Source organism: Pristiophorus japonicus, chromosome 15 (genome assembly GCF_044704955.1).
Source record: "Pristiophorus japonicus isolate sPriJap1 chromosome 15, sPriJap1.hap1, whole genome shotgun sequence".
Lineage (NCBI taxonomy): Eukaryota > Metazoa > Chordata > Chondrichthyes > Pristiophoridae > Pristiophorus > Pristiophorus japonicus.
Window position 1 is genome coordinate 125,925,825 of NC_091991.1, and position 27,869 is coordinate 125,953,693.

At 44.0% G+C, this 27,869-nt stretch overlaps 1 protein-coding gene across 1 annotated transcript in view; it reads left to right on the forward strand.

The window, feature by feature from the left end:
- LOC139225857 (coiled-coil domain-containing protein 154-like) overlaps positions 1-27,631 on the forward strand; it is a 194,915-nt gene extending 167,284 nt beyond the window's left edge. The window contains exons 13-14 of the mRNA XM_070856711.1: positions 13,301-13,467; positions 27,192-27,631. Coding sequence (XP_070712812.1) covers positions 13,301-13,467; positions 27,192-27,444 — 420 coding nt within the window. The 3' untranslated portion in view covers positions 27,445-27,631. The remainder of the gene's footprint in view (positions 1-13,300; positions 13,468-27,191) is intronic.
- The last annotated feature ends 238 nt before the right edge of the window (positions 27,632-27,869 follow it).

Genomic DNA, 27,869 nt, shown 5'->3' on the forward strand with positions numbered 1-27,869 from the left:
GGCTAACCAAACTGGAAACAATACGGTGGAGGAGGATTTCCTGCAGTGCATAAGGGATGGTTTTCTAGGCCAATATGTCGAGGAACCAACTAGGGGGGAGGCCATCTTAGACTGGGTGTTGTGTAATGAGAGAGGATTAATTAACAATCTCGTTGTGCGAGGCCTCTTGGGGAAGAGTGACCATAATATGGTGGAATTCTACATTAGGATGGAGAATGAAACAGTTAATTCAGAGACCATGGTCCAGAACTTAAAGAAGGGTAACTTTGAAGGTATGAGGCGTGAATTGGCTAGGATAGATTGGCGAATGATACTTAAGGGGTTGACAGTGGATGGGCAATGGCAGACATTTAGAGACCGCATGGATGAACTACAACAATTGTATATCCCTATCTGGCGTAAAAATTAAAAAGGGAAGATGGCTCAACCGTGGCTATCATGGGATGTCAGGGATAGTATTAAAGCCAAGGAAGTAGCATACAAATTGGCCATAAATAGCAGTGAACCCGGGGACTGGGAGAAATTTAGAACTCAGCAGAGGAGGACAAAGGGTTTGATTAGGGCAGGGAAAATAGAGTACGAGAGGAAGCTTGCAGGGAACATTAAAATGGACTGCAAAAGCTTCTATAGATATGTAAAGAGAATAAGGTTAGTAAAGACAAATATAGGTCCCCTGCAGTCAGAATCAGGGGAAGTCATAACAGGGAACAAAGAAATGGCAGACCAATTGAACAAGTACTTTGGTTCAGTATTCACTAACGAGGACACAAACAACCTTCCGGATATAAAACGGGTCAGAGGGTCTAGTAAGAAGGAGGAACTGAGGGAAATCCTTATTAGTCGGGAAATTGTGTTGGGGAAATTGATGGGATTGAAAGCCGATAAATCCCCAGGGCCTGATGGTCTGCATCCCAGAGTACTTAAGGAGGTGGCCTTGGAAATAGCGGATGCATTGACAGTCATTTTCCAACATTCCATAGACTCTGGATCAGTTCCTATGGAGTGGAGGATAGCCAATGTAACCCCACTTTTGAAAAAAGGAGGGAGAGAGAAAACAGGGAATTATAGACCGGTCAGCCTGACATCGGTAGTGGGTAAAATGATGGAATCAATTATTAAGGATATCGTAGCAGCGCATTAGGATAGGTCCAAGTCAGCATAGATTTGTGAAAGGGAAATCATGCTTGAGAAATCTTCTGGAATTTTTTGAGGATGTTTCCAGTGGAGTGGACAAGGGGGAACCAGTTGATGTGGTGTATTTGGACTTTCAGAAGGCTTTCGACAAGGTCCCACACAAGAGATTAATGTGCAAAGTTAAAGCACATGGGATTGGGTGTAGTGTGCTGACGTGGATTGAGAACTGGTTGACAGACAGGAAGCAAAGAGTAGAAATAAATGGGTACTTTTCAGAATGGCAGGCAGTGACTAGTGGAGTACCGCAAGGTTCTGTCCTGGGGCCCCAGCTGTTTACATTGTACATTAATGATTTAGACGAGGGGATTAAATGTAGTATCTCCAAATTTGCGGATGACACTAAGTTGGGTGGCAGTGTGAGCTGCGAGGAGGATGCTATGAGGCTGCAGAGTGACTTGGATAGGTTAGGTGAGTGGGCAAATGCATGGCAGATGAAGTATAATGTAGATAAATGTGAGGTTATCCATTTTGGTGGTAAAAACAGAGAGACAGACTATTATCTGAATGATGACAGATTAGGAAAAGGGGAGGTGCAACGAGACCTGGGTGTCATGGTACATCAGTCATTGAAGGTTGGCATGCAAGTACAGCAGGCAGTTAAGAAAGCAAATGGCATGTTGGCCTTCATAGCAAGGGGATTTGAGTACAGGGGCAGGGAGGTGTTACTACAGTTGTACAGGGCCTTGGTGAGGCCACACCTGGAGTATTGTGTACAGTTTTGGTCTCCTAACTTGAGGAAGGACATTCTTGCTATTGAGGGAGTGCAGCAAAGGTTCACCAGACTGATGAAAGTCTGGATCAACTGGGCTTGTATTCACTGGAGTTCAGAAGAATGAGAGGGGATCTCATAGAAACGTTTAAAATTCTGACGGGTTTAGACAGGTTAGATGCAGGAACATTGTTCCCAATGTTGGGGTAGTCCAGAACCAGGGGGCACAGTCTAAGGATAAGGGGTAAGCCATTTAGGACCGAGATGAGGAGAAACTTCTTCACCCAGAGAGTGGTGAACCTGTGGAATTCTCTACCACAGAAAGTTGTTGAGGCCAATTCAGTAAATATATTTAAAAAGGAGTTAGATGTAGTCCTTACTACTAGGGGGATCAAGGGGTATGGCGAGAAAGCAGGAATGGGGTACTGAAGTTGCATGTTCAGCCATGAACCCATTGAATGGCGGTGCAGGCTCGAAGGGCCGAATGGCCTACTCCTGCATCTATTTTCTATGTTTCTATGTTTCTATCACATGGATGAACTTCAACAATTGTACATCCCTGTTTGGAGTAAAAATAAAATGGGGAAGGTGGCTCAACCGTGGCTAACAAGGGAAATTAAGGATAGTGTTAAATCAAAGGAAGAGGCATATAAATTGGCCAGAAAAAGCAGCAAACCTGAGGACTGGGAAAAATTTAGAATTCAGCAGAGGAGGATATAGGGTTTAATTAGGAGGGGGAAAAAAAGAGTATGAGAGGAAGCTTGCCGGGAACATAAAAACTGACTGCAAAAGCTTCTATAGATATGTGAAGAGAAAAAGATTAGTGAAGACAAAAGTAGGTCCCTTGCAATCAGATTCAGGTGAATTTATAATGGGGAACAAAGAAATGGCAGACCTGTTGAACAAATACTTTGGTTCTGTCTTCACGAAGGAAGACACAAGTAGCCTTCCGGAAGTACTAGGGGACCGAGGGTCTAGTGAGAAGGAGGAACTGAAGGATATCCTTATTAGGTGGGAAATTGTGTTTGGGAAATTGATGGGATTGAAGGCCGATAAAGCCCTAGGGCCTGATCGTCTGCATCCCAGAGTACTTAAGGAAGTGGCCCTAGAAATAGTGGATGTATTGGTGATCATTTTCCAACAGTCTATCGACTGTGGATCAGTCCCTATGGACTGGACGGTAGCTAATGTAACACCCCTTTTTAAAAAAGGAGGGAGAGAGAAAACAGGTAATTATAGACTGGTTAGCCTGACATCAGTAGTGGGGAAAATGTTGGAATCAGTTATTAAAGATGAAATAGCAGCGCATTTGGAAAGCAGTGACAGGATCGGTCCAAGTCAGCATGGATTTATGAAAGGGAAATCATGCTTGACAAATCTTCTGGAATTTTTTGAGGATGTAACTAGTAGAGTGGACAAGGGAGAACCAGTGGATGTCGTGTATTTGGACTTTCAAAAGGCTTTTGACAAGGTCCCACACAAGAGATTGGTATGCAAAATTAAAGCACATGGTATTGAGGAATGTACTGATGTGGATAAAGAACTGGTTGGCAGACAGGAAGCAGAGAGTCAGGATAAACGGGTCCTTTTCAGAATGGCAGGCAGTGACTAGTGGAGTGCTGCAGGGCTCAGTGCTGGGACCCCAGCTATTTACAATATACATTAATAATTTAAATGAAGGAATTGAGTGTAATATCTCCAAGTTTGCAGATAATACTAAGCTGGGGGGCGGTGTGAGCTGTGTGGAGGATGCTAAGAGGCTGCAGGTTGGGTGAGTGGGCAAATGCATGGCAGATGCAGTATAATGTGGATAAATGTGAGGTTATCCACTTTGGTGCCAAAAACACGAAGGCAGTATATTATCAGAATAGCGGCAGATTCGGAAAAGGGGAGGTGCAACGAGACCTGGGTGTCATGGTACATCAGTCATTGAAGGTTGGCATGCAGGTACAGCAGGCGGTTAAGAAAGCAAATGGCATGTTGGCCTTCATAGCGAAGGGATTTGAGTACAGGGGCAGGAAGGTGTTGCTACAGTTGTACAGGGCCTTGGTGAGGCCACACCTGGAATATTGTGTACAGTTTTGGTCTCCTAATCTGAGGAAGGACATTCTTGCTATTGAGGGAGTGCAGCGAAGGTTCACCAGACTGATTCCCGGGAAGGTTGGACTGACATACGAGGAGAGACTGGATCGACTGGGCCTGTATTTACTGGAGTTTAGAAGGATGAGAGGGGATCTCATAGAAACATATATAAAATTCTGACGGGACTGGACAGGTTAGATGCAGGAAGAATGTTCCCAATGTTGAGGAAGTCCAGAACCAGGGGACACAGTCTAAGGATAAGGGGTAAGCCATTTAGGACTGAGATGAGGAGAAACTTCACTCAGAGAGTTGTTAACCTGTGGAATTCTCTGCAGCAGAGTTGTTGATGCCAGTTCATTGGATATATTGAGGAGGGAGTTAGATATGGCCCTTACGGCTAAAGGGATCAAGGGGTATGGAGAGAAAGCAGGAAAGGGGTACGGAGGTGAATGATCAGCCATGATCTTATTGAATGGTGGTGCAGGCTCGAAGGGCCGAATGGCCTATTCCTGCACCTATTTTCTATGTTTCTCTCCTTGTTCTTCCTGCCAAAATGTATCACTTCACACTTTTCTGCCTTAAATTTAACCTGCTATGTCTCCGCCCATTTCACCAGCCTGTCTATGACTTCTTGAAGTCCATTATTATCCTCCTCACTGTTCACTATACTTCCAAGTTTTGTGTCATCTGCAAATTTTGAAATTGTACCTTACACTCCCAAGTCCAAGTCATTAATATAGATCAAGAAAAGCACTGGTCCTAGTACTGACCCCTGGGGAATACCACTGTGTACCTTCCTCCAATCTGAAAAACAACCGTTCACCACTGCTCTCTGTTTCCTGTCACTTGACCAATTTTGTATCCATGCTGCCACTGTCCCTTTTATTCCCTGGACTTCAACTTTAATGGCAAGCCTATTATGTGGCACTTTATCAAATGCCCTTTGGAAATCTATATACACTATGTCAACCACATTGTCTTCATCAACCCTCTCTGTTACCTCATCAAAAAACTCAATCAAGTTAGTTAAACAGAACATCTTTCCTCCTTTCCACCTCCTCCAAGACCTCCAGTGCAGAATCAAAAAACTTTGGCGCCCGCTCTCACCCATGTTGTGCCATTTTTCACTATTTCCCAGGTCAGATTCACTTCCTGCACGACTCCCAGCACATGCTCCAGCCATAATGCACCTCCGCTTTAAGAGGTACAGGCTAGCTTTTAAGCAGTGCAGGCTCGCTTTAAAAAGTGCCTTTAACAAATCCGTGCTGGCTTTCCTTAATTAATCCACACTTGTCCAAGTGACTTAACTTTGTCCATGATTATTGTTTCTAAAAGCTTCCCCCACTACCGAGGTTAAACTGACTGCGCTGTAGTTGCTGGTCAATGCTGATCATCAATGCTGATACCACTTCTCATGCAGCACTCTCCATCCCAGATCAACTGCCTAAATGCTATTGGCAAACAGTTAAAGAAATATTCCAAAATTGTCAACGAATATACATTCCATTGAGGAATAAAAACTCCACCGTAAAATTGATCCATCCGTGACTAACTGAAGAAGTTAAGGATAGCATTAGATTAAAAGATGAGGCTTATAATGTTGCAAAGAATAGTAGTAAGCCTGAGGATTTTGAGAGCTTTAAAAACCAGTAAAGGATGACCAAAAAATTGATAAAAAGGGAGAAAATAGAATACAAGAGTAAACTAGCAATAAATATAAAAACAGATTGTAAGAGCTTCTACAAGTATGTAAAAAAAGTAGCAAAAGTAATTATTGGTCCTTTAGAGGCTGAGACACGAGAAATTATAATAGGGAATAAGGAAATGGCAGAGACTTTAAACAAATATTTTTTATCTGTCTTCACAGTAGAAGACACAAAGAGCATACAAAAATATTGGGGAACCAAGGGGCTAATAAGGGTGAAGAACTTAAAGTAATTAATATCAACAGAGAAAAGTACTTCAGAAACTAATATGACTAAAAGCCGACATATCCCATCGACGTGATGGCCTACATCCTAGGGTTATAAAAGAGGTGGTTGCAGAGATATTGGATGCATTGGTTGTGATCTTCCAAAATTCCTTAGATTCTAGAATGGTCCCAGCAGATTGGGAGGTAGCAAATGTAACCCCGTTCTTCAAGAAATGAGTGAGAGAGAAAACAGTTATCCTGGCATCAGTCGTCAGGAAAATGCTGCAATCCATTATTAAGGAGGTGGTAAAGGGACACTTAGAAAATCATAATATGACTGGGCAGAGTCAATATGGATTTATGAAAGGGAAATAGTGTTTAACAAATTTATTAGAGTTTTTTAAAGATGCAAAGAGCAGGGAAGATAAAGGGGAACCAGTGGATGTAGTATATTTGGATTTCCAGAAGGCCTTCGATAAGGTGCCACATAAAAGGTTGCTACCCAAGAGAAGGGCCCATGAGGTTGGGGATAATATATTAGCACGGATAAAGGATTGGTTAATGGACAATAAACAGAGAATAGGGATAAACGGTTCATTTTCTGGTTGCCAGGCTGTAACTAGTGGGGTGCCGCAAGGATCAGTGCTGGGGCCTCAGTTATTTATAATCTATATTACTGACTTAGATGAAGAGACCGAGTGCAATGTATCCATGTTTGCTGACGATACAAACCTAGGTGGGAAGGTAAGCTTGGTGAGCAGGACACCAAGCCTGCAAAGGGATATAGATAGGTTAAGTGAGTGGGCAATAAAGTGGCAGATGGAGTATAATGTGAGGAAACATGAGGTTATTCGCTTTGGTAGGAAGAATAGGAAAACAGAATACTTTTTAAATGGCGAGATTTAGGTGTCCTCGTACAGAAAACACAGAAAGTTAGCATGCAGGTACAGCAAGCAATTAGGAAGGCAAATAGTATGTTGGCCTTTATTTCATGGAGATCAGAGTGCAAGAATAAGTCTTACTACAAATGTACAGGGCTTTGGTGACACCACACCTGGAGTACTGTGCACAGTTTTGGCAATAAAGGTTCATTAGATTGATTCCTGGAATGAGAGGGTTGTCGTATGAGGAGAGATTGAGTAGATTGGGCATATACGCTCTGGAGTTTAGAAGAATGAGAGGTGATCTCATTGAAACACAAAAGATTCTGAGGGGGATTGACAGGCTAGATGCTGAGAGTTGTTTCCCCTGGCTGGAGAGTCTAGAACTAGGGGGCATAGACTTAGGATAAGTGGTCGGCCATTTAAGACTGAGACGAGAAGGAATTTCTTTACTCAAGAGGGTTGGGAATCTTTGGAATTCTCTACCCACAGGGCTGTGGATGCTGAGTCGTTGAGTATATTCAAGGCTGAGATAGATTTTTGGACTCTAAGGGAATCAAGGGATATAGGGGGCTGGGCGGGGAAATGGAGTTGAGGTCAAAGATCAGCCATGATCTTACTGAATGGCAGAGCAGGCTCAAAGGTCCGTATGGCCTACACCTGCTCCCAATTCTTCTGTTATGTTCTTATCCTGGCAAATTAGACACATTGCACGTATTCAGACTGCACGATCCAAATTCAGCTCAGAGACACAGCACTGGGCAAATAAATTAAGTCTAATCCTAGGCTTTTAAGAGAGGGTGAGGCCTTCAAGTTAATAAAGGCATTTAAAGACAATTTCATGGTTGAATTTAAGCATATTATTGTGAAACCAGTGGATGTGATGTATTTGGACTTTCAAAAGGCTTTTGACAAGGTCCCACACAAGAGATTGGTGTGCAAAGTTAAAGCACATGGTATTGGGGGTAATGTACTGACATGGATAGAGAACTGGTTGGAAGACAGGAAGCAGAGAGTCGGGATAAACGGGTCCTTTTCAGAATGGCAGGCAGTGACTAGTGGAGTGCCGCAGGGCTCAGCGCTGGGACCCCAGCTCTTTACAATATACATTAATAATTTAGATGAAGGAATTGAGTGTAATATCTCCAAGTTTGCAGATAATACTAAACTGGGTGGCAGTGTGAGCTGTGAGGAGGATGCTAAGAGGTTGCAGGGTGACTTGGACAGGTTAGGTAAGTGGGCAAATGCATGGCAGATGCAGTATAATGTGGATAAATATGAGGTTATCCGCTTTGGGGGCAAAAACACGAAAGCAGAATATTATCTGAATGGCTTAGGAAAAGGGGAGGTGCAACGAGACCTGGGTGTCATGGTACATCAGTCATTGAAAGTTGGCATGCAGGTACAGCAGGCGGTGAAGAAGGCAAATGGTATGTTGGCCCTCATAGCTAGGGGATTTGAGTATAGGAGCAGGGAGGTCTTACTGCATTTGTACAGGGCCTTGGAGAGGCCTCACCTGGAATATTGTGTATCAGGCCCTGTGGATTTATCAGCCTTCAATCCCATCAATTTCCCTAACACAATTTCCTGACTAATAAGGATTTCCTTCAGTTCCTCCTTCTCGCTAGGTCCCCTAGTATTCCCGGAAGGTTAATTTTGTCTTCCTTCATGAAGACAGAAGCAGTCACTTCCACTAAAGGTCTGACTGTCTTGTGCTTAGGAATGTACCCATCCTGTCCAGTATCTAATTATACGAGAGCATACTCCAAGATACTCTTGTGATCTGAACTGTTTTTTTAACAAATGCCCTCACATGGGCCTCTCCAATCATTTAAAAGGTGGATCAAGAAAACACTTCGTAAAATAAGGCCAGATATAAATTTTTAAACTGCTATATTTCACAGCAAATGAGCATAAGCTCAGCAGTTATGGTGAGACTTACTTAATTCAATCAATACAATTTTCTTGCATAATAATATAAATAATACATATTCTTAACTTCCCCACATCAGTGAGTAGACTAACTTGACTTAAACTCTGTGGGGGATTAAATTGGATAGCCCCCAAAAATGGGAGCAGGGATCCTGATGCATGATAGACTCATGTCCATTGTTTGAAATGCAGGCAGCATGCCATCTTCGTGCTGCCTGCTCATTAGCATGATTTCTGTGTGCAGCTAGTGCTCACCATGCAGTTCATTGGCTGCACGCATCAGCAGGGGACCCAAATTATAACTTCCTAGCACGTCTTAAAGAGGAGGTGCATTGTGGTTGGAGCAGGTGCTGGGAGTCATGCAAGAAGTGAACCTGGGAAATAGTGAAAAATAGCACAGCATGGGTGAAAACGGGCCCCGAGGATTTTCAATGCTGCATTAGAGGTCTTGGAGGAGAGATGTCCTGTGTCCGCAAGGGGCGGGGTGGGGGGCTGCGCAGTGGCAGGAGAACCTCCAGACGTAGGGTCAAAAGGCAGTGGGAGCAGATAACCATGGAGGTCAATGCCAGGAGTCTAGTCCTGAGGATGTGGATGCAGTGGTGCAAGAAGTTCAATGACCTCACACGAGTGGTCAGAGTCAGTGAATGCATCTTCAAATTTCATATCCTACCAACTGCACCACTAGCCTCAGCCACTCCTCAATTCACCCCCATCACTCACCTATGTACACTAAATATCTTCGAGATATCTGTAATCATAAGAACATAAGAAATAGGAGCTGGAGTAGCCCATTTGGCCCCTCGAGCCTGCTCTGCCATTCAATAAGATCATGGCTGATCTGATCATGGACTCAGCTCCGCTTCCCTGCCTGCACCCCATAACCCTTTATTCCCTTATCGCTCAAAAATATGTCCATATCTGCCTTAAATATATTCAATGGCCCAGCCTCCACAGCTCTCTTGGGCAGAGAATTCCATCGATTTACAACTCTGAGAAGAAATTCCTCCTCATCTCAGTTTTAAGTGGGCAGCCCATTTTTCTGAGATTATGTCCCCTAGTTTTAGTTTCCCCTATGAGTGTAAATATCTTCTCTGCATCTACCTTGTCGAAACCCTTCATTATCTTATGTTTCAATAAGATGACCTCTCATGCTTCAGAACTCCAATGTGTATAGACCCAATCTACTCAAACTATCTTCATAAGTCAATCCCCTCATCTCTGGAATCAACCTAGTGAACCTTCTCTGAACAGCCTCCAATGCAAGTATATCCTTCCTTAAATATGGAGACCAAAACTGTATGCAGTACTCCAGGTGTGGCCTCACCAATACCCTGTATCATGGGTGGACCTGAAACATTAACTCTGTTTCTCTCTCCACAGATGCTGCCTGATATTTCCAGTATTTTCTGTTTCTATTTCAGATTTCCACCAGCCACAGTCTTTTTTTATATATCGACATCTCAATTAGCTTTATAAAAAAAGGTTTTCAGCCAATCTGAGGTGCCTTTTTGTTGTTTTGAGTTTCACATTCAATATGAATGTGTGGACCTCGTGCTTCTGAAGTGAAAGTAAACATTTAAAGTTATTTTTTAGAAAAGAAAAACAGTAATTGAAATATTAGCAGTTCCTGATTGATCATTAATGTTTACATTTTTGTATAGTTGAAAATAGTTTTTAAGTATTTTAGTTTAATGGGTTGATATTAAAATAATAGCTCCTGTTTATATTTGAGTAGCTTTATTACTGTGCAATGAAGTGCTTCTGCATTCCAGTATATGAGCAAAAACGTTTATAAAAAAATAATATTTGTCTGGAATTCTCAGAGCTGCTAGCAGTTTAGTAGATACAAGCTGGACTCTGTAAAAGATCACTATTTAGATTTTCAGCTCAGATTACATTTGGTTTATGTTGGAGTGTACCTTATGAACAAAAGCGTGAAACTGAAAGAAAGGGCTGCTACTATGAACTCTGGTCATCCTCACACGTGCATGAAGTTAGTGCTTTTGTTAGCATTGGAGAGAAAATATTTATAGTAATTTATTAACCATGTTACCATCATGCAGGTTCTCAAAGATGAGTCCTGGTATGTGGAGTTTAAAAGTTTTGAACTCAGTGAGTTTGAATCCTCGTGGTCTACCTACTGTTCTGACTCTCCTGGACATTAAATTTCAGTCTATATTTTAAGAAATTGAGTGTCACTTTTGAGTCACCCGATTGGTTGCCTATGAGTGCCTCTTTCCAATGAGCCATTTGCTTCAAACTGCATGCCATTTTCTTGCATGCTCATTGAGCATCATTCTCAACTAGTTAACCAACTAGGAAATAACAACGATATTACCGTGGAAAACATCACAAAACAACTTCAGGGTGACGGTGTTTTAGTTACATATTTGTTAGCCTTCCCAAGACTCCAGAAACCTCAGAAGCCATTACTGAGTACCTTCTTGCCAGCTTTCCATCGTCCACCCTCCATAAACTCCATTTTGTCCAAAATCAGCTGCCTCATATCCTGTCCCGCAATAATATTCACCTGTCCAACACTCTTGTGCTCACTGACCTACATCTCCAGCACATTGAATTTAAAATCCTTGTCCTCACCTTCAAATCCCTCCATGCCCACACCCATTCCTATCTCTGCGAGCTTCGGTCCTCTGACTGACCTTTTTTTCATTCTCCCCACCAATGGTTACAGAGCCTTCAGCTGCCTTGATCCTATTCCCTCACATTCCCTGCATAAACTCCTCCCCCACTTCACTTCTCTCTATATCTTTAGAAATCTGCTCAAAACTCATCTTTTTGACTAAGCTTCTGGGTCACCTGTCCATACTCTTCAACCATGGCTCACTTTTATACATTCTCTTTTCTTCCCTTTCTGTGAAGTACCTTCGAATGTTGTCTATGTTGAAGGCACTCTATAACTGCAAATTGTTGTACTAACCTGTTGTGGCAGGCTTCTTGAAATGTTTTATTATTCGTCAACAGGGAACATTTCTCACCATTATAAGGCATTTTTCAAGATTTCATTCCTGTTAATTTTTTTAGCTTGGAAAGATTTCACTTTATTTTTAATTTTTTTTGTCGCCATTCTTATGTCCTCGAAGATCCAAAGCATCCAGTGAAAAGACAATTACAGGAACAGAGATACAAATGTGCTTAAAACATTTTTCTCTCTCATAAGCAGCACAATGGGAGATCAACATAACGAAAATGCTATACGTTAATAAAAAAGATATCCAGGTATATTTTGTAAAATATCAGACAAGTCATTTATTTTAGCTTGCAGATAAAGATGAAATACGATTTTTATTTAGTATGGCTTTTCATAATTTTTCACAATCGCTATAAATCTCTCTCTGACACACCACTATTTCTTGTATAATATACAGGGCCAGAAAGTCAGCTCGGGCGCCAAATGGCCAGTATCGGATCGTCCACCCATAATACTCAGCACCTGATATTCAGTTCCAGTGCAGTCACCGCCCAAGACAAAGTGCTGGGCCCCACTGTTTATGATTTCCCTGCTCACTGAGAAATTCTATAAAATATGCTTGTTATATTTCCCTTTTGTTACAACATCCTTTTTGAATGGTTTCTGAAAACAGTGGTCTTCTGCATTTTAAATGAAAATGGTAACATCTTGACAAAGCTCAAAAATATACAGGATTGATGGTTTAAAAAATTATCCTTCATAACCAGGACATAAATTGTGTGTCTTAAGTGTTTTAAGAATAAATTATATGAATCTGAATTTAGAGTTGATGTTTCCATTCATTTAAATTTATGATGACAGATGCATTTAGTTAGTTTACCTTTGTAACAGTAAGAGTAACCTATACAGTGAAAATTAAAGATCATAAAAGTTCTCAATAGTGAGACTAACATAAATAGGTTTACAGAGCTGCAACAGTTCCACCATATTAAAGAAAATCACACTATTGTGGCTGTTATATATTCAGACTATAGATATACTCTCTGTGTAGCCACTGTATAGTTGCATAAGATGGAGACTTGTTTACCTGATGGACTATCAATAAGGTTTACACTGTGTATATACTATGCTGGCACCACTAGAGGGTGCAACTGGTGGAGACCGGGGTTTCCTGCGCCTGTGGCAGAGGCTGTCCACCTGAGGGTCACCTGCATAGGTGTGCAGGGCCCAGTATAAAAGGCTGCCCACCATGCTTGTGCCTCAGTCTGGAGTTACGAATAAAGGACCAAGGTCACTACAGTTTGAGTACAACACATTGCCTCGTGGAGTCATTCATAAATGCATTACAGTCATAATAGTGACATATCCTGGTTACTTATGTTTTACTAAAGGGATGAACTTGCCTGATATTACAGATTCACTAAAAGGATTACCAACAATAGATAAGATTGGGAATTCGTTGTTGGCTTTAATGTGGATAAAAATCCTTGTTTAAATAGTTTGCTTAACCTCAGGTTTCAAACAATGTTGTTTATCCTTTTACAGTATTTCTAATGTCTCGTTTCTTGTCTTCCTCTTTGACCATTCATATCTCCATCAATTTTCTTTTCTTTCCTTTTTGTTTTAATTTCTATCTCTTTATTTTACCACCTATTCATCAGTGCAGTGCAAAAATTAAAAGTCTAAGGGATGACCTAATTAAGCTAAAGACCAAAGAAAAGCTGGAACAAGAAAACGACACACCTACAGACAGTCAGCTGTTTGTTAAAGAACCTGATACTACTGAGAACAAAGCGATTAACAGATGGAGCGTACCTCAAGCCATGAGGTATGAAGGAGGTTGACAAGAATAACAAAGCTGTGTTAGTAAAAATGTCTTGGCAGATGAATGTAAAGATGTGTTCTAACATTATCTGTCCTTTAACTAATGAAGGCTGTAACAAAGCAGTCGGTTTGCTAAGGCCTACGTTATTGTAGCAGGAGAACTGACTTGTTTTCTGGCTGAATACTGTCTACAGTTCAAAGTTCATCACAGTTTCATTGCACAGGAAATACATCTTTAGATATTTTTGGATGTTGCACTTATTAGGGCACTATTGATATACTCTGTGTGTGGTTCATGCATATGTTAATTACAGACAACAACTAATGTGAACCTTTCTTTTTCTGATAGAGGTTGCAGATGGCTATGTTTTCAATTTGTTTCACTAAACTGAAAATAATATTGATTTCGTATCGTGCTACTTGGCTGAAGTTTCATTTTTCCCTTGTATATACTTGCTTTACCTGCAGACAACTGACATTTGCTATAAATCCTGTGGTCAATTCACTCCCTTTTCCCCTTATAGAAGCACCTCTCCCACAACATGTCTTTTCAGTGATTGCTTTTATGTTACGTGAAACAGATTTTAAAAGAATTGTCTATAATCATGGTACATTATGACTATCCCGGAACATGCAGCAGAGATTACACTTGACGTTCTTTCAAGAAAACTGGTCACAGGACTTTATAACATCTTTCTTTCAGAGTATTATTCCACAGGTATAGTATAGTATTAGGCAGTCCCTCGTATTGAGGATGACCCACTTCCACACCAAAAAGGAATGAATTCATGCTTCTACTGTCCATAGATCGCAGTGTGGCAGGCCCGTGCTGCTCCTGGGCCATGAACCTCGCCCCTCCTGGGCCCGGATCAAAAATGGAGCAGTCAGTAACAGGACATCAATTAGTCTCCTCTTATCTTGGAGACATCAAATATCGACACACTGTTACCCCCCCCAATCTCCTTCTCCCCCCCTCAAATCTCCTTCTCCCCCCCTCAAATCTCCTTCTCCCCCCCCAAATCTCCTTCTCCCCCCCCAAATCTCCTTCTCCCCCCAATCTCCTTCCCCCCCCATCCCTCCCCCTTCTCCCCCCATCCCTCCCCCTTCTCCCCCCATCCCTCCCCGTTCTCCCCCATCCCTCCCCGTTCTCCCCCATCCCTCCCCTTCTCCCCCATCCCTCCCCCTTCTCCCCCATCCCTCCCCCTTCCCTCTCTCTGCTCCCCCCCTCTCTCCCTCTACCCCCCTCCTCTCGCTGTCAGAAACACAGACACTGACAGACAGAGAATGAGAGACACAGACAGACAGACAGAGAGATAGAGACACTGACAGAGACACACTGATGGGGGCATCCCAGCATGCTGTTGGAGGGCTCCCGGTGCTGCAGTCGGTAAGTAGAAAATGTTTTATTTATTGATTTTTTAAAAATTATTTCTTCTTAATTTTTTTTGATTGATTTATTGGTTGATTTATTGATGTATTTATCATTTATTATTGATGATGGCTCTTTATTTGTAAAACTGAAGTGTTTAATGTTTGTAAACTTCCCTTTAAACAACCCCCCCCACCATTCCCTACGCCTGATTTGTAACCTACGCCTAATTTTCTAAAGTGTAGACAAGGTTTTTTCGAGCGTATAAAAATCTTCACTTACGCCATTCTAAGTTAGTTTGGAGTACGTTTTCACTGATGAAACTTTGAAAACAGGCGTAAGTGGCCGGACATGCCACCTTTTGAAAAAAAAAATTCTGTTCCAAAGTGAAACTGTTCTAACTGACTAGAACTGGAGCAAACTAAATGATGAGAATTCCGATTTCTAAGATACTCCGTTCTACACCAGTTGCTCCTAAAAATCAAGAGCAAATCATGTGGAAACTTGGGGCCTATATCTGTGGAATAATATACTGAAAGAAAAGTGCTAGCAGGTCATTTGACCAGTTTTCTTTCGTAAGGAATTTATTAGAAAAAATGTCAAGTGTAATTTCTGCTGAATGTTCCTGGATAATCATAATGTGCCACGATTATAGACAAAAGGAAGTGAGTAGCATATAACTACAAGAAAACTAGAGTGGTGGGAGTGAGAGATTCTATAGTCAGAATGTATTAAATCTTTATTGCAATTGTGACCGGAAGTCCTGAATAATATGCTGCCTCTCTGGTACCAGGGTGAAAGACTTCACTGAATGGGTGAGAGGGAGCCAAAATTTGTTGGCCATTTGGAATCAAACACAGAAATAAGTATGTTTGATTTCTTGCAGAGGGAGTTTGAGGAGTTAGGCACTAGGTTAAAAAAACAAGGACCTAGAAATCCCTATCGAGGTCTTCCTGAGGGCAAATGACTGAGAAACAGAAAGAAAATGCGCACTTACCTATTCCTACTGCGCCCACTCGAGATCCCGGTCCTGAGGCCTTCACTCCCTGTGCACTGCAGCGCGTGCACGGCGGGACATCCGTAAGCTGGAGCTGGAGTCACATGGCTCTGGGCAGCCAATCAAGGTACAATATTTTCTCATTCATAATAATGGGAATTCCGTAAGTTGGAGTTCCCATTATTATGAATGAGAAACCCCCCCCAACACCCAAAACATTAATTAAAAAATAGAAGCTATACACTACATATTTAAGATTCATTTAAATTAAAGTTATTAATGTCTTACAAAAAAAAAATCTGATTTTTTAAAAAGTTTTTTTAATTATGATTTTAAATAAACTTACCATAGTGGGCAGGGTTTTTAATGATAAAATGTGTTTGCTACATTTTATTTTATGTTTTTGTATGTTTTAATGCTCTTACACCTGTAAAAGTAGGCTATGCATCTGCTTTTATCAGGCACAAGAGTTTTCAGGACATCCGCTGGGCAAGATATGGGTAAATAGCACAATCCTGCGGATGTCCTGGATGTGGAGATATAGCGGATCTGATCGGAAAAGCCAGTTTTCAGTGCATATGCATTGCTTGCTGAAAACCGGCTTTTCCGATACCTTCCCGGGTCCGTAGACACTTCGTACGGGCCGGGGAGGTCGTGATTTCTGCCCCATTACCTCAAGTGGTAATGTCCGGATTGTTTCCTACATCACACGTTGGTCAGGTTAAGGAGAGGATTATTAAGAAGGTAAACACTTGATTGTAGAACTGTTGCAGGAGAGAAGGATTCACATTCAAAGTCTAGGTTTAAGACTAAAGAGAAAAATTAAGCGATGTAGTGAGATAAAAATATTGTCCTGGAATTTGCGGTCAACGGCAAAGCGAATGCATTTGACGCTGGCCCCGAAGTAAGCTTCGCGCAAATATCTTGCGATCTCTGTATCGAGAAGTTCGGGTTTTTCGATGTGTAATTCAAATCAACAGAGTATAATCGGGATCCCCTTGTGCGAGCTTCTGTGATGTCAACAAGAGGTCTAAGTAGCCAATCAAAACGCAGAATTCTCACAGACACCGAACAGTGGGTAAGTTTTAAATTCTAATTTTTTTTCAATGTTAGAGAGAGCAAAATAAAGATTGGGATTCTCTCTTGGGGAAAAGGAAAACTTGGGATAAAAATAAATGTAATTTTTTTTTAATTTCTTAAAATTTTAAAATTTTATTAAAATGAATAAATTTGACACTGCACAAAACTAAAATTAGTTTTTCAGGACCTTACCATTTGTTTTCAGTGAATACGCTGTTAAAACCCCAGTTACACCTAACCCTTTGGGTCTAACTTTTCGTGGCGAATTTAACAGTGTAATTACTACGAGAGAGCCAAAGCTTTTGAGAGTTTCCATGATTTGAGAGATTTCACTGATTGCTGGCTCTTTTGGGGGAACGCTGCCAGTTCACCGTCATCAGGACCTCAAACTCAGGGACACTGTTTTAGATGGGCAAGGGACACCAAAAAATAAATGAGAAAATTAGTTAAAAGAATAAGGCTCAATGTTCCAAAAAATTGGAGTCACGATTGAATGATATACATGTGAATACACAAAGCAATCAAATTAAAATTGGAAGGTTGGAAGCATTAATAACTATGGAGGATATGATACAATACTATCATGGAGACATGGCCTCGGATAGGAACCCAATAACCTTGATAACATTTTCAGGAGATATAGGGAGGGAAAAGGTTCAGAGGAGGGTGATACCAGTGTTGGTAAAGGATTTTTATCACCGTGCTAAAAGGTAAGGATGCCTAGAGGGTTGTGTTAAGAAAGAATCTATATGGATAGACTTGAGCAATAGGAAGGGAACTGGCACAATTCTTATTGTGCATTACAGGCCTGTAAAACAATGGTGATGAGATAGATGTCTGATGTATAAGAACATAAGAAATAGTAACAGGAGTAGGTCTTATGGCCTCTTGAGCCTGCTCCACCATTCAATAAGATCATGGCTGATCTGATAATGGACTCAGCTCCACTTCCTTGCCCGCTCCCCATATATCCCCTTATCATTTAAGAAACTGTCTATTTCTGTCTTAAATGTATTCAATGTCCCAGCTTCCACAGCTTCTGAGGCAGCAATTCCACAGATTTACAACCCTCAGAGAAGAAATTTCTCCTCATCTCTGCTTTAAATGGGCGGCTCCTTATTCTAAGATTATGCCCTCTCATTCTAGACTCCCCCACCAGTGGAAACATCCTCTCTGGATCCACCTTGTCAAGCCCCCCCATAATCTTATACGTTTCAATAAGATCGCCTCTCATTTTTCTGAATTCCAATGAGTAGAGGCCCAACCTACTTAACCTTTCCTCATAAGTCAACCCCCTCATCCCAGGAATCAACCTAGTGAACCTTCTCTGAAATGCCTCCAAAGCAAGTATATCCTTTCGTAAATATGGAAACCAAAACTGCACGCAGTATTCCAGGTGTGGCCTCACTAATATCCTGTACAGCTGTAACAAGACTTCCCTGCTTTTATGCTCCATCCCTTTTGCAATAAAGGCTAAGATTCCATTGGCCTTCCTGATCACTTGCTGTACCTGCATATTATCCTTTGTGTTTCATGCACATGTACCCCCAGGTCCCGCTGCACTGCAGCACTTTGCAATCTTTCTCCATTTAAATAATAACTTGCTCTTTGATTTTTTTTCTGCCAAAGTGCATGACCTCACACTTTCCAACATTATACTCAATCTGCCAAATTTTTGCCTGTCTATGTCCTTTTGCAGATTTTTTTGTGTCCTCACACATTGCTTTCCCTCCCATCTTTGTATCGTCAGCAAACTTGGCTAAGTTACACTCAGTCCCTTCTTCCAAGTCGTTAATATCGATTGTAAATAGTTTGGGTCCCAGCACTGATCCCTGTGGCATCCCACTAGGTACTGGTTGCCAACCAGAGAATGAACCATTTATTCCGACTCTCTGTTTTCTGTTGTTAGCCAATGCTAATATATTACCCCCAACCCCGTGAACTTTTATCTTGTGCAGTAACCTTTTATGTGGCACCTTGTCAAATGCCTTCTGGAAGTCCAAATACACCACACCATTGGTTCCCCTTTATCCACCCTGTTCGTTACATCCTCAAAGAATTCCAGCAAATTATGATTTCCCCTAAAAACAAAAGGGCAATACTAATGGGTGACCTTAACTATCCCAAGATAGACTGGATTAAAGGTAATGAAGTATTTGGATGTTGCAAAAAAAGGCAAAATTACTACAGATGATTTTGACTAATTTCTGGTTTTTATAATGATTTTTATAATCATTTTTTCTGTTGGAGTGTTACTGCAGGATTCAGTCCACTTTGCTTTCTGCTTTATTTCTCGTGTATTACATCAGTTCTTTCCTACAATATTCTATGACTAGAAACTATCAAATCAAATTTAGCTTGCTTGAAGTGTGTAAAGAATACATTATTTTCTCTCGTTGTAAAAGTTTCTATCACAATCATAACTACAGGTATAACTCATTTGGTGGAGGTTTAATCTGTTTCTAACATGCATTCTGTAAATCGTGGGAATAGCTGTTCAATAGATGTTCCTAGGAGGAATCTAAAGCAAAACCCCCAGGAGACAATGCATCATGTTTCCCATTTTAATTTGAATTGTTTCTATCACCTTAAGGACTAAACATTCGATTAGGCTTGAAAACGGGCAAGGGGATCATGATGCACAATCGGTCCACGCCCGTTGAAAGTAATGCAGGCAGTACATGACATTCGTGCTGCAAATAATCATTACTGATCCATGCAGCCCAGCGTGGGGAATGCTGCCGAGTGGCTGAGCACTCAGCAGGGGCCGAAGTTTATGCGAGGCTATCTCTATTTAAAGCTAACCTCCACTTTTAAACGTGGTCTGCACCTCTAAAAGGAGTGGTGCATTCTGCATTCAGCACCTCAGTAAACTGGTCATCAAGGCAATGGTCACTCTGTTATGGCTCAACAGGACAGAGAAAAGGCACCTGGGTTTTCTGTGCAGCACTAGAGGCCTTAGTGCAGGGGGTAGAATGGAGGAGACGGGGTCCATTACCCGCAGGTGGCCTGGAGGCCTTGCAGACTCACAGAAGGAAAGCAGTGGGAGCAGATAGCTGAAGCGGTCACTGCCAGCAGACTTGCCCCTAGGACCTGGATCCTAGGAAGTAGTTTAATGACCTCACAAAAGTGGTTAAGGTCTGTGAATGCATCTTCAAAAGCCGTCTCCTACCAAGTGCCCAATGCACCACACCTCCATCACTCATCTACCAATAATCTCTATCAATCACGAATCATACCTCACATTCATAGCTTCACCTCACCCAACACTTACCACTGCTGCAAACCTCAAACCCACATCTCGCATCTTGCTCACACTGCCAGCTATTTAACCATGACACATTGCACCACACACACACACTTTCCTTGCTCTTGCAGGCCAAGGTGGCTCACAACCTTGTCACTGAGGCCATGGCGATCGGTGAGGTTGAACCCATTGAAGATGATATGTTTTTATCTAATCCTACTTCCCCCTCATCCCACAATCTCTTCTCACTTACAAGATGCTGATAGTGATAGTGCTTCCCCCCTCCCTCACCTGAGAACTCCAAGCTTCCCAGCCAGTGCAGGAAGAGAAATGGAGAGTGTCATGTATGTAACCACAATGTAACACCACTGTATTGCTGTATACACACAACCTGGATGCACACCTTGACCACAAGGGGTGAACTTGTGGGAGACACTCCTTACCTGATCTCCCAGGTATATAAAGGGAGATCCCACGCAGGGTCATCACTTGTGGAGTGCTGTGAATAAAGAGTTGAGGTCACAGAGTGACCGTGTCCCCAGAATGTGCCTCATGTGATTTCATGCTGTAGGGTAAGGACTTTACATTGACGACGAGAAACGGGAACTCACGACCCACGAGAATGGCCACTGGTAGTGCAGAGGAACAGTACTGTGTTGGGAAAGACTGGGACGATTTTGTCGAGAGCCTTCAGCAAAGCTTCGTTACGAAAGAATGGCTGGGGGATGCAGCGGCCGACAAGCTCATCTTTTGACCAGCTGAGGACCAAAGACTTACATGCTCATGAAGGACTTAGTAGCAGCTGAAAAGTCTTCGGACAAAACCTTTGAAGAACTTAGCAAACTGATCGGGGAGCACTTCAAACCGGCGAGTAGCATACATATGGCCCGACACAGATTCTACACCCACCGACGTCGTGAAGGACAGAGCATACCGGATTTCGTAGCGGACCTCCGGCGTTTGGCCAGCCTCTGTAAGTTCACAAACTCCTGCAGGGGGGAGATGCTAAGGGACTTCTTTATCGTGGGCATTGGTCGTGCGGGAATTTTCCACTAATTAATTGAGACCAAGGATTTGACCTTGGAAGCGGCGGTGTTTGCTCAGACTTTCATGGCGGAGGAGGAAGAGACGAAAATAATATACGCGAGCAATTCTGCCTCTAACGCGGTGAGGAATCAGGGAGTCAACATCATCAATGCGACTCAGAGCCCCGCAGGCTGCCAGCGGCAGTCCGACATTCTCCAGGCAGCAATAGACACCAAAGTAGGACTCCAACAGAGACAATGGCAGGCTGAACGGACATTCATGCCATCACAGTGGACAATGCGGTCCGGGATGGGGCCGACACCCACTAATAGGGTACTTAAGAGCAGTCAAAGGGACAGTCAGCGTGGAATTCCTGGCCATAGTCCCTTTGTCCCCAACAATGGAAACTTCAACTCATGCTGGAGGTGTGGGGGAAAACACTCAGCCAGATCTTGCAGATTTCAATAGTTTGTCTGCATAAACTGCAATCTCAGTGGCCCTTTAGCTCGAACGTGCAGGAAGCCTGCAACCAGACTAATATATGAGGCAGAGGGACCAGAAGAGGGTCCTTTGAGGCAGGATGACTTTTGGGGCAAATCGATGGACGCCGAAGTTCAGCGGGTCCATGCGGCGAACAGTTCATACACCAAAATGCCACCAATGATGATGAGGGTTTTATTAAACGGTATCCCTGTACGCATGGAGCTGGACACTGGGGCCAGCCAGTCACTCATGGGCGTTCAGCAATTTGAGAAGCTATGGCCAGTTAAAGCCAGTAGACCCAAATTAGCACATATTGAGACACAATTACGGACTTACACGGTGCTAGGCAGTGCAATGTTGGCGGTCACACACAACGGGCTAGTGAATCGGCTGCCGCTCTGGATTCTCCCGGGTAATGGTCCCGCACTGTTGGGGAGGAGCTGGCTAGCCGAGATGAACTGGAAATGGGGGGATGTTCACGCAATGTCATCTGTGGAGCGAAGTTCGTGCTCACAAGTCCTACAACAATTCGATTCACTATTCCAACCTGGCGTCGGGACTTTCAAAGGCACCAAAATAGTGATACACATCACCCTGGACGCCAGGCCAGTGCACCACAAAGCCAAAGCGGTGCCGTATGTGATGTGGGAAAAATTCGAGAGCGAATTGGACCGGCTGTTGAGAGAGGGCACCATCTCGCCTGTTGAATTCAGCAACTGGGCGAGCCCCATCGTTCCCGTCCTAAAAGCGGATGGCTCTATCAGGATCTGCGGCAACTACAAGGCCACCATCAATTGGGTGTCCCTACAAGATCAATACCCGCTCCCGAGAGCGGAGGACCTTTTCGCCACGCTGGCAGGCAGCAAGCTGTTCACCAAGTTGGACCACACTTCAGCCGATATGACCCAGGAACTGGCTGACGAATCTAAACTACTAACCAACATCACCACGCACAAGGGACTGTTCATTTATTACAGGTGCCCATTTGGCATTCGATCAGCGGCCGCGATTTTTCAACGAAACATGGAAAGCCTGCTTAAATCCATTCCTGGAACGATCGTATTCCAGGACGACATCCTCATCATGGGTCGAGACACCAAGGAACACCTCCACAACCTGGAGGAGGTGCTACACTGACTGGACCGGGTATGCCTGCGACTCAAGAAGTCTAAATATGTGTTTTTAGCTCCTGAGGTTGAGTTTCTGGGCCGGAGGATTGCTGCAGATGGGATTCGGCCTACCGGATCCAAAGCAGAGGCGATTCGACAAGCACCCAGGCCCTGCAACACATCGGAGTTGCGTTCATTTCTGGGACGGTTGAACTATTTCGGGAACTTTCTGCCGAACTTGAGCACGTTTTTGGAGCCGCTACATGTGCTCCTGCATAAGGGTTCCGATTGGTTTTGGGGGGACTGTCAGGAACGGGCTTTTGATTGGGCGCGAAACCTACTTTGTTCAAACAAGTTGTTGACCCTGTACGAACCCTGTAAAAAAATTGGTTCTGACGTGATGCATCGTCCTATGGGGTTGGGTGCATGTTGCAGCAGGGCAATGCTGAGGGTCAACTACAACCTGTGGCTTCTGCCTCTAGGTTCGCTCTCTCAAGCAGAACGGGGATATGGGATGGTCGAGAAAGAAGCATGTGTCTATGGTGTAAAAAAAATGCATCAGTACCTCTTTGGTAGGAAGTTTGAATTAGAGACGGACCACAAGCCATTAACATCCCAGTTGTCAGACAGCAAGGCTGTCAATGCCAACGCATCAGCCCGTATACAGCGATGGGCTCTCACGCTGGCTGCTTATGACTACTCCATCTGGCACCGGCCCAGCACGGAAAATTGCGCTGACGCGCTCAGCAGGCTTCCACTGGCCACCACTGAGGGTGCAGCGGAGCAAAGCGCTGAGATGGTCATGGCTGTTGATGCCTTTGACAGCACAGGCTTTCCCATCTCAGCCCACCAGATCAAAATCTGGACAAACAGAGATTCCCTGCTATCCCTGATTAAGAAATGTGTCCTAATTGGGAATTGGGTGCCCGCACACGGAGCATGTCCTGAGGAGGTCAGACCGTTCCACAGGTGGATGGATGAGCTCTCCATCCAAGCCGACTGCCTACTATGGGGCAGCCGGGTAGTTATGCCCCAGAAGGGCAGGGAGGTATTCATCAGGGAACTCCACAGCAAGCACCCAGGCATTGTGCTGATGAAGGCCATTGCCCGGTCACACGTTTGGTGGCCTGGAATTGATTCAGACCTGGAACACTCTGTTCGCAGGTGCACGAGGTGTGCCCAGCTGGGTAAAGCCCCCAGGGGGGCCCCGCTCAGACGTGGCCCTGGCCCACCAGGCCATGGTCACGCATTCATGTTGACTACCCGGGCCCGTTCATGGGAAAGATATTCCTTATTGTGGTAGATGCATACTCGAAATGGATCGAGTGCATCATTCTGAATTCATGCAAGTCATCCACCACTGTGGAAAGCCTACGTGCGATCTTTGCAACCCCTGGCTTGCCGGACATCCTGGTTAGTGATAATGGCCCATGCTTCATAAGCCACGAATTCCGGGAGTTCATGTCGGGCAATGGCATCAACCTCGTCAGGACTGCGCCGTTCAAGCCGGCCTCCAATGGCCAGGCGGAACGTGCGGTCCAAATCATTAAGCAAGGTATGCTCAGGATTCAAGGACCCTCCCTACAATGCCGCCTATCGCGCCTCCTGCTGGCCTATAGATCCCAACCGCACTCGCTCACAGGAGTCCCGCCCGCAGAGCTACTTATGAAACGGACACCGAAAACCCGGTTGTCCCTCATTCACCCAGTCCTAACCGACATAGCTGAGGGCAAGCGCAAGTCACAAAACGAGTACCATGACCGCAATTCGAGAGGGAGATGTATAGAAATAAATTATCCTGTATTTGTCCTCAATCACGCCATGGGGCCCAAATGGCTTGAGGGTACTGTATTGACAAAGGGGAATAGGGCCCTCGTGTAAAACTCAACAATGGTCAGATATGCCGTAAGCATCTGGACCAAGTAAAAAAAAGGTTCAGCATCGACATGAAGGAACCTGAAGAAGACCATGAGATGGAGCTCGCACCACCGCCAGTGAACGAGCAACAAGAGCAATCAGAAAAATGCACAGTCCCTGCGGTCAGCCCGGACAGGCCGGAATCACCACTGGTGACAGACACGTCAGTGTCCAACAACCAGAGCCCCAACTGCGGCGCTCCATGAGGGAGCGTAGACCACCTGAAAGACTAAACCTATAATCCTAACAAGACTTTGGGGGGGGGGGGGGGAAAGGTGATGTCATGTATGTAACCACAATGTAACACCACTGTATTACTGTATACACACAATATCTACACTTTTCAGTGTTGTACCATTTAATGTGTATTCCCTTGCCTTATTGGACGACCTCCCCAAATGAATTACCTCACTTATTCGGATTGAATTCCATTTGCCACTGTTCTGCCCACCTGACCAGTCCATTGATATCTTCCTGCAGTCTACAGCTTTCTTCCAATTGGCCTATTTTAGTGCAATCTGAAAACTTCTTAATCATACCCCCAACATTTTAAGTCCAAGTTGTCATGTATGCAACCACAATGTAACACCACTATATTACTGTATACACTCAATCTAGATGCACACCTTGACCACGAGGGGTGAACTTGTGGGAGACACTCCTTACCTGATTTCCCAGGTATATAAAGGGAAGTCCCACGCAGGGTCATCACTTGTGGAGTGCTGTGAATAAAGAGTTGAGGTCACAGGGTGAGCTTGTCCGCAGAATGTGCCTCGTGTGGTTTCATGCTGCAGAGTAAGGACTTTACAGAGAGTGATCGATAAGAGACACCATCACTTGATCTCTCACTCTCAGGCACCAGCTCAGAAACTGGCACTGCACGTACTTTAGTATAGAGGCGGGATCGGCACATGGTGAGTCCCCAAGCATAACAGACCTGCAGCCAGGACAGGGGGAAAGGGTAGCGCAGGTGCCAGCTCCCTGGAATGTGAGGGCGCACACGGGTTCTGCTGCAATGGTCTTAGATGAGGACATCGAGGGGGTGGCCTTCAAAAGAAAGGGGATGGGTATGCACACATAAATACTTAGTGCATTGGCAGGCCTGCCAGAGAGCTTGTCGACTCTGTCAAGGAGCACGGTGGGGACTGGTTCCAACCTTCCGCAGGGCTTCACGCAGAGCTTGGAGCCCATGATTTCCCAATGGAAGTGATTTTCAACTCCATTAGAGCACTTGTGGACCCAAGCATGGTGCAGGGTCTGATAAGCAATCTCTCAAGTTCTATTGCAGTACAAGTGGATGTGACCCAACGTCTGAATACTGCAGTTATACGGAAGTCATGCAAGCTCAAACTGCTGCCAGCATAGCTGTGTTTACCAGTGTGGAAAGGGGCTTGCAAGGTGTCACAGCAGTCCAGCAACTTGTCCTCCAACAGATTACTCGGATTGCTGAGGCACCACCCCGGGGGAGTGGCAGTGGCTCCATGGAACACAAACCTGCTGTGCTCTCTCAGGATGACAGCATTTGTCCTCCCACTCCGCCAGTGTCCTTGCTGTTGCCTGTCAGCCAGCCATCCCAGACTGCTGCCGCCCATGCCGAAGTGGTGCAGTCTACAGCCAGGTCTTCCAGGCCCAGAGCTGCTCGAGGTCATTCTGCAAGGCCATCTGCCGTCTCCACTGAAAGTCAGCAGCCTTCCACCAGCCATGCTGCAGCCACTGGGGTAGCACTGTGTAGGAGCACCAGGACATGCAAAGGCACACAGAAGACTGGCATTAAGGAATGCACAAGGGTGATTAGTTGACCTTGCTATATAATATTGGATTGATTAATTGATTTATAAATGTGGTTTGGAATGTTTGTTTTGTGGTGGCTTTCATTTCAGCTTTGTGCCCAATAGGATGTTGTGATGTTCCATAACACAGGAATGGTAAGGTGGGGAAGTGTTGAGCAATGGGGTTTCATTCAAGGAAACTGGACTCTGATAATGCTCTCATGAACAGCCCATCCGGAACGTGGATATGCAAGCTGCCTCCTCCCTTCCTCCTCCCACTCCCTCCTCCTCCTGAGGAGGTCACAGAACCCGTGGTGGTAAGGGCTACCCCCTAATGCTGTGGAGGACGCAGCAGCCAACCACGAATTGTGACACCACTTTGGTGAGTTCTGGAAGGCTCCTACTGCATGGTCATGGCAGTGGAACCGTTGCTTGAGCACCCCTATGGACTGGTTGGTGATGTTGGTAATCCAGTTGGAATACTTCAGCCTTGTTGAAGCTTCCCCTGAAGTTGCTGAAGCAATAAGCAAGTTAAAAAGATATTTTTGTTTTACGTTATGTTGCTACAACAGTTTGAGTAATATTTTGTTCATTGTAATTGATTTGTATTGCTATTACAGGTATATACAGTGGTGCAAAATAAATAGTACAATTAAATCACTAATAGTCAAAAGTATTTATTTACTGTAATAGTTATAAATACTGAAGTGTTTTTACTTGTGTGCTTTTAGGCGGATGCCGTGGAGGGACAAGCTAAAAAGTCTGTCAGCGAAATCGGTGTTTAAACGTGATGAGCCACAGGATAAGCCACATGATGAGCCACGGGATAAGCCACGGGATGAACCACGGGATAAGCCACGGGATGAGCCACAGGATAAGCCACGGGATGAGCCACAGGATGAGCCACGGGATAAGCCACGGGATGAGCCACGGGATAAGCCACGGGATGAGCCACCCCCTGACAAAAAAGATGATGCTGCGTGATTTTTGAAAAGGAAATCATGTATAGGAGAAAAATTAATCTGTGGACTTATCAATTCTTCTTCCTCACAACACAACAGGGAAACTTCAATGCAGAGGGTGGTGGTGAGCACTTGATCATGAATGGTGACCAAATAGCACTGGGGTCAAATTTATGCTCTTTCTATAAACGTGCTGCTGTTACAAAGTTTAGTGACTGATTTGCTTATTTTGAATGAACAGTGCATTTTAGATATCAATGGGGCATGAGACTTTGTGCCCAAACTTATTTGTCAGACATTACTGTTAATGTTCACACTGTGGAAATTGTCTGTTTTACGTTCTTGCTATTGAGGGAGTGCAGCGAAGGTTCACGGGACTGATTCCCGGGATGACAGGACTGACATATGAGAAGAGACTGGATCGACTGGGCCTGTATTCACTGGAGT